The following is a 12,718-nucleotide window of genomic DNA, read 5'->3' on the forward strand; positions in this document are numbered from 1 at the left end:
TTATGTGTATAAGGCAGTTATGTGTATAAGGCAGTTATGTGTATAAGGCAGTTAGTTATGTGTATAAGGCAGTTATGTGTATAAGGCAGTTATGTGTATAAGGCAGTTATGTGTATAAGGCAGTTACGTGTATAAGGCAGTTACGTGTATAAGGCAGTTATGTGTATAAGGCAGTTACGTGTATAAGGCAGTTATGTGTATAAGGCAGTTACGTGTATAAGGCAGTTATGTGTATAAGGCAGTTACGTGTATAAGGCAGTTACGTGTATAAGGCAGTTATGTGTATAAGGCAGTTATGTGTAGAAGGCAGTTATGTGTAGAAGGCAGTTATGTGTATAAGGCAGTTATGTGTATAAGGCAGTTACGTGTATAAGGCAGTTATGTGTATAAGGCAGTTACGTGTATAAGGCAGTTACGTGTATAAGGCAGTTACGTGTATAAGGCAGTTATGTGTATAAGGCAGTTACATGTATAAGGCAGTTATGTGTATAAGGCAGTTATGTGTATAAGGCAGTTATGTGTATAAGGCAGTTACGTGTATAAGGCAGTTACGTGTATAAGGCAGTTATGTGTATAAGGCAGTTATGTGTATAAGGCAGTTATGTGTATAAGGCAGTTATGTGTATAAGGCAGTTACGTGTATAAGGCAGTTATGTGTATAAGGCAGTTATGTGTATAAGGCAGTTACGTGTATAAGGCAGTTACGTGTATAAGGCAGTTATGTGTATAAGGCAGTTATGTGTATAAGGCAGTTATGTGTATAAGGCAGTTACGTGTATAAGGCAGTTATGTGTATAAGGCAGTTATGTGTACAGTATAAGGCAGTTACGTGTATAAGGCAGTTATGTGTATAAGACAGTTACCTGTACTTGCAGGGTGGAAAATGACGTTAGAAAGGGAACCAGATAAAAAGAAACCTAGCCTCAAGAGATAAAGAGAATCCATTTTAAATGTAAATAAATTTTGAATCAGGTGGTCACAGCTATGTGAGTGGTGCCAGTCGAACTGATTTGCATTTGACAGAACCTATAATGATCAGGTGGAATCCAATCCAGAGGCGGTCTGGCTGTAAGACATGTGATAGGCTCCTCCAGTCTTTACTCCCAGCCAGGCGGTGTGGAGGAACATTGGTTACTTATATAGTGCTCGCTGAGGGGGGGGTGGGGGGACACAGCGCGGATGCTCAGAGGCTGCCTCTCACTGGAAGGATGCAGGCGGCGAGAGGAGAGATTCCACTACAGTTAATTAAGGAGCACTCCGCGGCGCACGTGCCTATAAAATGCAAAGGGAGCAAATGAATTCTGTGTCAGTCGCAGCAGCAGCAGCTCCTCAAGGGACAGCGGTGATCTTTCAAAGGGGTGAATTGAAAGAGCTGTAAATCTGATTCCTTCACTCCGGCTTGACTGTCATTTGTGAAGCAGTGGACTGTTGCTATCAAAGTGTGGTGGAGCAGCGAGGAGGAGGGAGGCAGAGTCAGTGGGGTTCCCTCCTTGAGCCAGATTCCCAGAGTTGTTGGAGGTTGGAGCAGCATGAGCAGCATCATGGGTGGATTTAAGTCATTCTGTTGAGATATTTATATACTCTTGCTTGGGTTGATCAGGTAAGACTTTTTTTTCTCTCTCTCTAATTTCTGCTCTGGGGGGAAAAATACTTCATTCATACCTTTGTTAAGGGATTTCGCTTTCTGCATGAAATAGATACATCTGTATTTCATCGGGGGGGGGGGGGACTCTGTGGACTCTGCACATTGTAGCATTAAAAATGCAATTTACATAAACACACATAATGAGTCCTAATGAGCTTTGCCATTATGCTCTCAGTTGATGTGCGGTATATTTGTGTATTTTCTGATATCCTGTGCATAATATGTTAGAATAGTGAATATGCTGGGAATTATAATGGCCTTTAAGCTTTTCGTGAGCTACGGAACTTATGTTGCTGCATTGTCACTTTAGATGCATACAGTAGAGCAATGGATACACTCTGAAAGGAATCAATCAAAGTATTTTGCAGTGTAAATGTCACGGTCATGCTCTGGGAGCATACTGCATGTATACCAGTGAGTGCATGGACATATGTGGCTTTAATTGTTAAGAATGCACTTTTTTTTTTTTTTTTTACATTAAAGAGGATTGATAAAAGTTTGTTGTCGTCAGAGAGTGAGAGTGCAATAACATATTAATTGAAATCGGATAAATGAATGCATTTAAAGAGATGAGTGATAATCTAACACCAACTGACAGCTCAAGCATGAGTTATTTGCAATAGAGTGGCCATGGAATGATTCAAATATCTGAGGGCTGGAATACATTTATGTGTTGTTGTATTATTTCCTTCATACAGCCAAACCCTGTGCTATAACCGGGAGCCTGCCTTGCTGTTGCTCCTTCGCCCCCCCCCCCCCCCTATCTAAACAGCATACAATGTATAACATTGATTTTGATTCCGATTACTGCTGTGTCACTCTGTCACATTATTCCCATAGTGACAGACCAGACACAGAAAAGACTTGGCAGCCAGCTGCTTGCCAAATCTTATATTTTTGCTTTTTCTCTCTCTCTTTTTTTTAGAGTTTGATTTGAGTTTTTAGGCAGGAGCACAGCTCAGGGGTAGAAGGGAGTCGGTCTGTCAGGGGAAATATCTGCTGCATGGAAAAACTCCACAGGGATCACTCCACATTTTCCGCGCTGGGGCTCGGGGACAAGACAGGACAAACTTGGAAGAACAAATAGCGAAGAGCTCATACTTATACAGTATACAGGCTTGCTTGGGAAGTAACTGATTACATGTAATCAGGATACAAAAAAGGGTAACTGTAATCCCTTACAGTTAGCCTACAGAAAAAAAAGATGTAATCAAGATTACAGTTACATTTAGTTAAAAAAAAAACATTATTATCAGGATTACCATTTAAAATACATTTATTGCATAGTATTATTTATCCAAGTGGCTGTGCACTGTAAATATGAACTATTCTTATGGTCTATTCTATGTTTGATGTTATATCACATGCATGTCATATCACATATCATGCATGTGGTGATTGCATGTCACACAAAAGAGAGAGAGAGAGAAAAGAGAACAAAGGAGAAAAAAACACACTTGGCTCTTAAAAAGGACCAGTGCACCCACAAAATAAATGACTAGACTAAACCAGATCATATCAGTGCACTGTAATCCGAAGATGGAAATATTATTATTGTTATTATATTCTTATGAATGAGAAACAGGTGACACCAGATAGGCTGAAAGCCTGCTGTAACATCACATAAAGTCTGACATGAGGAGAGCTGCTTTTTGGAAACATGTCTTCCTGATGAGGAGCATGCGCCCGGACTCCAGTAGTCAAATACAGGAAATGTGTTCAAAAGTAATCCGGAAGTAATGGAAAGTAATCAGTTACATTACTTTTATATTGTGATACTTGGATTACATTACTGATTCAAAAATGTAACAGGTAACTAGTAATTGTATCAGATTACATTTCTAAAGTAACCTTCCCAACCCTGCTTATGTAATCATGCTAATGATATATGCTGATGACTTAAAAGATCAATCAGGGCAATTATAGAGAAATGTTCAATTGCACAAAATATGTTCTTTAAATGTTGTTTCTGGAAGAGTGTGACTGTTATGAAAAAGAAACATTGTAATGTTTGTGTGTGTGTGCGTGCGTGCGTGCGTGCATTGGGGGTCTTGCGTCATAGGTTGAGTATACATGATGTTGTTTTGGGGTGTTTTGCGTCATAGGTTGAGTATACATGATGTAGTTTGTGTTTGACTCCACCTCTCCTGGCCCTTAGCAGATGTGTCCTGTCATGTCCTGGCTGCTCTGCCTGTGCCTCTGGGTCAGTGTGACTGCCATTCAGCTGTGTCAGGCCACGTTCTACGACACCATCCAGCAGCATCATGGGACCACCAGGCCAGGACGGACCACCATTCACATGATTGGTGAGTCTTAATCCGACCACACTACTACTGTCACTCCTGGTGGTGGTGTGCACCATCTGGTTAATGCAACTTCACAAATTACCCCAGCAGAAAAGCTGGGGTTATTGCAGCTGATATTACTGACAGTAGATGAATGGCTTGATAAGTGTGTGTTAGGGGGAAATGGCCATTGCCCCTTGAGTGCAATGCTGTTGTTGTTGTGGCACGCTGGGTTTGGTTGTTTACTGTTAAATTGCTGTTACAAGCTTGGAGGAAATAACACTTTTTATCTTGCTCTGAAAATGGGAGTGCTGTACTTATATTTCCATCAGGATTTGATGAAGTCATTCAACTCATTAATGCATTAAGGTTGCATTAATAAATAGTTACTTAGCAAGCAGATCACACAGCGGCTGTTTTTCATTACGATTAAGATTTTTGCCTTGATAACGCAGCGATTGATGTACTGAAGATCGCAGAGACAGACAGTAATAACTGCCATAACTGCCACATGCACTTTCCCCTCCTGAGCCATTACAGTTGATATTCATGCTACAGTAATTTCCCTCATCTTTGATTTGTGTGATTCGGTTCCTCTGTGAAATTGAACTGAATAGAATCTGATCGAAAAATTTCAGTGGAACTTTTGTTTTCTGCGGGCAGATATGAGTTACAGATATCGTAAAAAAAGAAAAAAAGAAAAAAAAAAGTTGGTCTCTCTCAGGCTTCGGCAGAAGATGCGGTTAGAACTTCAGAGGGAGTGGCTGTCTGCATAAAGTGTGCAGGCCCTCTGTCTGTGTGCCTGTTATTTCCCTCCATGCACCGGTGCACCTTCAGCCTATCAGCGAGGGGGTCTAGTCAACAAAACTACAATACAGTGAGTCAGAAGACTTCATGTTCCAACAGCTTCATTTCATTACCCGCGTCGGCCCATGGGTACTGGAGGTGAACAAATGCCACGCAAAACAGATAGGATATTTTGTAGACAGTGGTCTCGTGTCAAAAAAAGAGAGAGGAAGAAGGAAATGGAATTAATATTTCAAATGTGCATTCGGCTCCCTCTTGGGGCGGCGAGGGGGGGATGGGGGGGAGTTCAAATCGTACAATTCAGATCCCTCTGGATCCTCTTGCTACTAAAAGTGCAAATACCCTGTCATTCCATTTACCATATATGGCTTTTGGTCCTGACTCGGGATAAATGAGATGCCAGTTTTATGAGAGCAGGATGGGGATGGCTGTGTGGATGGATTCTGACACCGGGACATTTGTTCTGGGCTCTGTGTTGTGCGCCTGGTGGATTGCTGGGAGGATTGGGGTTGACGGGTCATGGATTGGTGGCAAGAAGGCCGTTGGTTGCAGACCATCGGGTCAATCATGAAAGCCAGTGAAATGCCACAAGTTCACGGTGAGCGCTGGGACCAGAGGAAATTGAGATTACAGAGGGCTACAGATCACTTGTGTCCCTTCCTTGCCAATAGAATCGCGGGTCTGTGGGGGAGACAGTGTTTATAAAAGCCAGTCAATCACACATATACTGACAAATACATTTGGAGCTGCAAAATGGTGACCCCGGTAACATTACAGTCCAGTGCAACGGTGTCGGTCTGCGTCACGTGGTTCTCAAAACCTTTTCGCGTCAAGGACCAAACGAGACGACACAAATTAGACCACGGACCCCCATTTGATACGATTTTGTTCCAGGGGCCCCCCATCTGATAATATATTTGATTACCCTTTTTGCCCCCCGGAACCCCCTCAAGGGGTCCGCAGACCCCACTTTGAGAACCACAGGTCTATGTGATACATAGTCTACGTGATACTACTTGATTCACAGTATACCCACTAGGAAAGCTCCAGGATTTGAGTATATACCACATAAAAATGCACAGGGATATGTAACAATAAAGTTTTGTGACAGAACTTTCACTTCAGTGATTTTGTTTTACAAATACGTGGTAGATAACTGCAGGGGAAGGCACCTCCTCCATTCACACGTCACGGCTCCAGCTCCCATCTTAACGGACCGGGTGGTTCACACCGGACACGGCGAGCCGCTAGCGGAGCTCTGTATCAGCTCCACTTTAGCCCTTCTCATCTATTTTCTCCCCGTGCCGCGGTGCATATTTCACAGGAAAGTACCATAGAAAAGTATAGATGGTCATATCACCGTTATATCGCCACAGAACAGAAGCACAAATATATAAATTAAATTTAAATGATCAACTGATACCAGGTCACTGTTGATGAATCCATCTGCACTGATGCAGGTCTGACATAAGACACATTATAGGATGATGATTATCACTTGCCTCAAATCAAATTGCATCTGTGGTCTGTTATCGAATTACCACAAAAGTAAACAAGGATAGCCTGCACATTTAGGTTGGTTTGTTTATTATAGGCTATTTATTCAGGCCTATGTCATAGAGAGCCCCAGGAACGAGTCCGGAAATCATCGATGCTAACACCCCTGGTTCTTCACAGTTTTCGCCTATGGGAGTTTTGAATGGGTTTTTGGCGCGATGCTTCTAATAATCTCTCTGGGCAACGCTGGCTTAATCAAACGCGAACCAGTGTTTAGTAACATCATCTTCACACACGAGGACCACTTTTATGAGTTTTGAAGCTTTTATGTTCCGTTAAAAGGGTGGCTAGCTAGCAAACGGCTAAATGAGACTACACTTTTGAGTCGATGGGGATATATACTGTACGTCAATAACGTCACCACTCAAAGGACGAACACGGAAATATCTTTCCCTCACCTGGTTCAGCCCCGTTCAGCCCGGGGTAATCAATGCACACATCAACAACACTCCAGGTTGAGTGCTGACGTGACGTGGAAGCCTATGCGACAGTGTGTAGTTCTGGATTAGCTTAGCTCGAGCTTTTTACTTCTAGGGCTCGCATTTACGCTACAAAACTCATGAAAGTGGTCCTCATGTGTGAAGATTATCCCGCTGAACCTTGGTTCGCGTTTGATTAAACTTGCATTGCCCACAGACATTATTTGAAGCATCGCGCCAAAAACCCATTCAAAAATCCCATAGACAGAAACAGTGAAGAACCAGGAAGTTCGGGACTTCCGCATTCAGCCTACAAAAATACGTCATCCCTGGGGCTCTCTATTATTTAAAGAGAGAGGGGTGCTCAAGATCTAGGTCCCCTAGGCCAGTGATTCTCAACCTTTTTCATATCAAGGACCCTTAATTTAGTCCACATCAGGGCAACAGATGAGATTGTTTCCGCTGTATAGTGGATGTCCGCTCCAAGTCTTCCGCTTCCGTGAGTTGTGGTTATTGTTTACAGTCGAAATGACGCGAGGATGGGGGGCACGGTGGCTCAGTGGTAAGCGCTGTCGCCTCACAGCTAGAAGGTCCTGGGTTCGATTCCCACCTGGGACGCTGTGAGCGCTGAAGGAGTGAGTGCCCACCGCCCGGGTGGGGTCGTCAACAGGGGCCTTTTTGTGTGGAGTTTGCATGTTCTCCCCGTGCTCCCCTGGCGGTTTCCTTCATATAATGTAGGAACCCCTCACCAAAACATGCAATATCCTGGTCGCTGAAGTGGTGCCTCCTCTGGTCGTTCGGCGCACCTGTTCGGAGGGAGGGGAACTCGTTGGAATAGCGTGATCCTCCCACGTGCTATGTCCTACCGGTGAAGCTTCCCCTGTCAGGTGAAAAGAAGCGGCTGGCTAACTGCCCATGTCTCGGAGGAACCAGTTTCGGCTCTCCCCAGATCGGCAGAGGGTGGAGCAGCAACCAGGATAAATCAATAAAAAATGTGCACTAATGGGGGATAAAAAATGGGGGGGGGGATAATTTAAAAGAAATTATGTGAGAATGGAGTTCAAGCTGAGCAATTGTAGGTCCAGACGACATTTCGGCTAATAATAATAATAATAATAATAATAATAATAATAATAATAAATAGATGCATAAGAGACGTCGTCGGACTGTAAAGAGGGGCGGGACGTCCACGAAATATTCAAAATTGTCCGAAATATTGGCCATCTGTCCCAGAATATTAGTGGTCAGACTGATAGACTCTGGGTTTTCACATCAAGTGTGCAGTACAGTATGTCACTAAAACAAATAAATCATTAGCTTGCTTCCAATAAAAAAGCCTGTAGTATTCAATGGCATAAAGATCTGCAGTCGCTATAGGAGACAGGCAGATTACAAATGTACCAACAGCAATGCAGCAGTGTGTTGTCACCATAATAATTGATTAGAACAGGGCATGATGTTGCACCGACATGTTGGCAGCAGCCTTATTGCCAAGAACATGTGTCCAAAAGTCCAGTAGATGGATGACCTGGCCCTGAGTCGCTGCTTGTGTATTCAGACACGGTGCCCCTGCTCCCCCCCCCCCCCGTACAGCTGTACTTACAGAGTGGTGCCTGCCACTCTCTCAGATATGCTTAGGGCTGTTCTCTGCTTCTCTGGCACAGGCAGTGTAGCTCTCTCTTTCTCTCTCTCTCTCTCTCTCTCTCTCTCTCTCTCTCTCTGCGGTGCGATATGATTCATAAGGTGATGTATTTCAAGATTCAATATTCAATTCATTTATTCAGTGCAAAGAGCATGAACGGTGCACAAAGCAGAACAGATTGTGTTTGTCGTCGTCGTCTATCCATAAAGTGCTGGGCAGAGATTTCGATTTGAGGGTCACGCACTTTCCCGCCCCCCCCACCAAAACATGTCCCTATACTCCAAAAGAATATTTGAAATGTAAAAAATAAAAAGAGAAATAATCATAATAAAAAAAAGCGTATCAGTCTGCTCAAGACATAAAAACAAGCTGTAACACGCATATCTCACAAATTGCATCTCTTTGACTTATCGCCCTAAACGATCGGCGGGAACACATCTGAAATGCTGCATGCTATTTGGTAGCGGCTGTAATGTAAACTTCATTGCAAAGGGGGCACGAAGGACGTTTTGATTCCAAACACCTTGAATAGTGAATAGGCCTATAATTAAATCAACAGCCTGGCAGTGTGGCCCTTCCAGTTCCGAGGAAATAGTGCCATCGGTGGCGGCGCTCGGTGCAGCGTGTGGAGGTGTTAGCGGGGAGGAGGAGTAACACACAAAGTGTATAATATAGTGACAGCCTGAGGTGGGCCTCACTCCCATGAACTTCCTCCCACACACGCAGCCGGCCCCGGCGCGGCCCAACCCATTCACTAGTGAAAGGTCGTCTATTCCAAACACAATGCAGCCACAGAACTCTCTAGCTCTCTGTTGCTGTAAATGTGCTCAGCTATAACTAACGGCGTATAAAGAGATATGACACATAGCAGCAACACTGGGACAGCATGTGACCAGCGGTAATGGGCTTGAATTAACCACTAAGTATCCACTCTATATTCTCTTTTTTTTTCTTTTCTCTGACTTTACACGGAAATTCCTCACTCACAGTCTGCGTTCCATCCTCACACATGAGCCTCACACTGTCCTCCCCGTGCTATGAGAGTCTTCCATCCAGTTATCCTCCTTTACCAGCGTCGTCAGCGCCTCTCCGAGATGTGTCTTTTATAAGCAACAGTAACATAAAGTAGGAATATGCCTTGTTTCGTTTTATTCCCAGGATGAACATCGCATTTAAATCCCACTTGTATCTTCATGAGCTTGAGTGAGAAGTGAAGGATCCAGATTTATTTTATTTTTTTAACTCTCCAACAAAGGAAAAGCACTCGCTGGCAGCTCACAAAGGAACAAACATGGGAAATAGATTTTCGGCTGTCACAAACAAAGGTTGCATCCCTCCACGCACGGTTTTAGACACTGACAGTTTAATAGCCTTATATAATTCATCCTGGAGGCACATTATTTTGACTTACATCTCCCTCCGCCCCTCCCTATAGTCCCTCCTCTCAACCCTGCTCTCACTAGTTTTTCATCCCAGCTCCGCTGCAGTGTCGATGGGAAGTGGCGTGCAGCCTCAGCACCGGCCCCCCTCCTCCCCACCTGCAGCTCGCCAGACCCACTTTGTCTCAATGCTGCTGCTCTAGTCTCCACACACGCCACAGTGACCCCCCTAAGGACCGACCGACACACTGGCTTTGGAGATCTGGAGAACCTGAGGACCACTGACCATTCTGCACACACCACCACTTCTCCTTGTCTGTAATCCACAGTGGATTCACTCTGCAAAAGCTCACTCAGCTGGTGTTGTACCTTATATTTTTCCAATAATAAACAATTTGTGACATTTCCTTGGCTAAAGCCCTAAACACAAAAATGTTACGTACATTAAATGAAACTATGGACAAACAGCAGCCTAATTATGACTGTATGCTCAGAGCTACAAATAGGCTTTACAGATTTCACTGTTTTCCATTTCTTTCCTCTTTCATTCTATGAATTATTCATAAAAGCGAGACTCTTCTCAGCTTGTGGATATTTGTTTAAACAGCGTGTTAAATTGAAGTTGTTCAACCAGTTCTGTGCAGGGGGCTATGGTTTGTGGTCACAACGCTCGTATACAAAATGAATTTCTGTGGCCCACAGCTTAATTAATTAGCCCGTTTTTTCTCTCTCGTGACTGGGCCAGCTGTTCCTTGCCTTGGCCAGGCACTCATCACGATCCCCATGCGTAAAAAAAAAAAAAAGCATGTTAGGGCACTAGGACCATGCACTATGTGGCCTTTAGCCAAGTGTTTCTCCAAGAATCCATCAGCTTAAAGGAGGCTATTTTGTATTTACCACTGGGGAATGAATGCTGAAAGTTACTGCAACACATTTGGCTTCACTCTATACTGTAGTTTGAGTGTTTTTCGTAAACGAGTCAGCAGCAATTTGCTTGTTGTTATTGTGACAGCTGAAGGTTAGTTGACTCTGGATCCTTGACTCCCGATAAAATGTTTTCATTTTGGTTTAAATCAGAAATGGTTCTGCTCTTACATACCGTTCTTCCATTAGTGAAAATGGATCAAATTGGCGCCGTCTCATTAAAAACGCTCTGTGCAAAATCCAAAACTAAATCAATACATTGGTAACATTGGTGCTGCTCGGTAAGTCAGTGTGCCAAACTGAGCCGCTGTGAACTATCTGTAGTATTTAAACACTTTTGAAAATGAGTAATTAGCCTATTTTATGGATGACAATTCAATTTTTCATATTAATTAATTTCTAACGATGCCGTTAGCTGTAATTACTATTAAACTTTCATTACGATGAATTGTGTCTGGGTAAAACAAGGAGCGGAGGACTTTTAGCAGTGCTACTTTTATCTGCACTTTACAATACGGTGAGTGCATATTTATGCATATTATTAACATGTGCTACACCACTGGGAGACAGCCCCTTAAACCATGACACCTGCTGGCCTCCCATTGAGTTACAGCCCTGCACAGTGACAGCACTTAAAATGATGTCGGTTAATTACCCGCCCCCCCCCCCCCCCCCCTTCCCCCCGCTAGATAATCAAAACATTCCATTGTGCTGGAACAGGTTTTAGAGAATGGATTCCATCATCACTTCACTTGAGAGTAGTCTAATTGCTGATTTCAGTGTTATTTATGGTCGTTGCACAAGCCTGTGTTGGGCTACAGTGTGTGGCCATTGTTCCATTTCGATTCGACGGTGCAGTGGGTGGTTTTTAGCGGCAGTGGTGAGGTTGCAGATTGCAACCAACTGAATATAATTACATTGAATCCAACATGGCGGCCTCCGTGTGAGGGATCCGCTCCTATATGTGCATATAAAGGGCTCATTCTAAGCTAAGGAGAACACAATCATTCTTATTTTCATGGGATTATATACACTAATTAAAACAAACTTTTGAATATTATTCGATTTCTGTCAAATGCGTTCATTTGATTCCGCCACTAGATGCTGCCAAAAATGACATACGACACCTTTAAATTGAAATGGAACCATGGGTCAACAACATGGTCAACAATGTTTGAAAAGAAGAAGAAGAAGAAGAAGAAAGAATGAATACTGGCTTATGTGCACATTGTGAATAGTATATCATGAAATACAGAAGGCCAAAACTCGCCAGTGAAGTCTCACTATGAAAACAGTGGACTATATTGTCTTGTATGCTGCTGGATTATTCCAGCTAAATTTGCTCTCTGCCAAGCTAAAGAGTGATACTGTCTAGCTCCCCATCTAGCCCACTGGGGATGGGGGAAGGGGGGGGGGATGCTCTGCCACACAATCGAACCAAAAAAAGATAGCAAGATAACTTTTCATGTCACAGGGCATTCACTCCCCCTCGGAGTGGCTTTTTGGATTTGGGGGGCTTTTCATAATGTGTTGACTCTCGGCTGCTCCCCTGTTCCTTAGACAATGGATGGGATTTTGTCACTGCTGTTGCGGCCATTGTTAGTGGAATTTAGATTTTGTCCACTTTGTGGCCCAGTTGTGAGAAGCATGGTCAGAACTGGGCCAGTAGATTCTTCTAAGAGATATTGCATGTGTCTAATGGCGTACAAATGGAGACCGAACTTCCCTCACTCCCCCCACAAAACTTTATCAGCATGGGGAACCAAGAATGACTTGAATTAATCCATCCTCCGTGTTTATAATGGTGAAAATGGGAGCTCATTTCCTCATTTTTCAATTTTCTGAGTGAAAGGAATATTTATTGTGGCGGAATGGGAATTATGCTTGAAAGATCATTTTATATGGCATTGCCTTTGTGGTTCCACCAGCCCGATTTTAAATGCTTGGCAGGATTATGAAATTCATAATCATTACTTAGAGCTCATTAAATTGAAAAGAAGCATCTCAACTTCCTAATTGGTTCCAAGGGAGGGAGCCTATGAGAAATAAGCAAGGTAATT

At 43.3% G+C, this 12,718-nt stretch overlaps 1 protein-coding gene across 1 annotated transcript in view; it reads left to right on the plus strand.

Annotated features, from left to right (window-relative positions):
• Positions 1 to 3,806: 3,806 nt before the first annotated feature.
• LOC310780667 (chemokine-like protein TAFA-1) overlaps positions 3,807 to 12,718 on the plus strand; it is a gene marked incomplete at both ends in the record, with an annotated part of 26,686 nt that continues 17,774 nt past the window's right edge. Inside the window, one exon of the mRNA XM_083641183.1 lies at positions 3,807 to 3,951. Coding sequence (XP_083497309.1) covers positions 3,807 to 3,951 — 145 coding nt within the window. The remainder of the gene's footprint in view (positions 3,952 to 12,718) is intronic.

This window comes from Poromitra crassiceps, assembly GCF_964638095.1.
Source record: "Poromitra crassiceps genome assembly, chromosome: 8".
In the NCBI taxonomy this organism is placed as follows: domain Eukaryota; kingdom Metazoa; phylum Chordata; class Actinopteri; order Beryciformes; family Melamphaidae; genus Poromitra; species Poromitra crassiceps.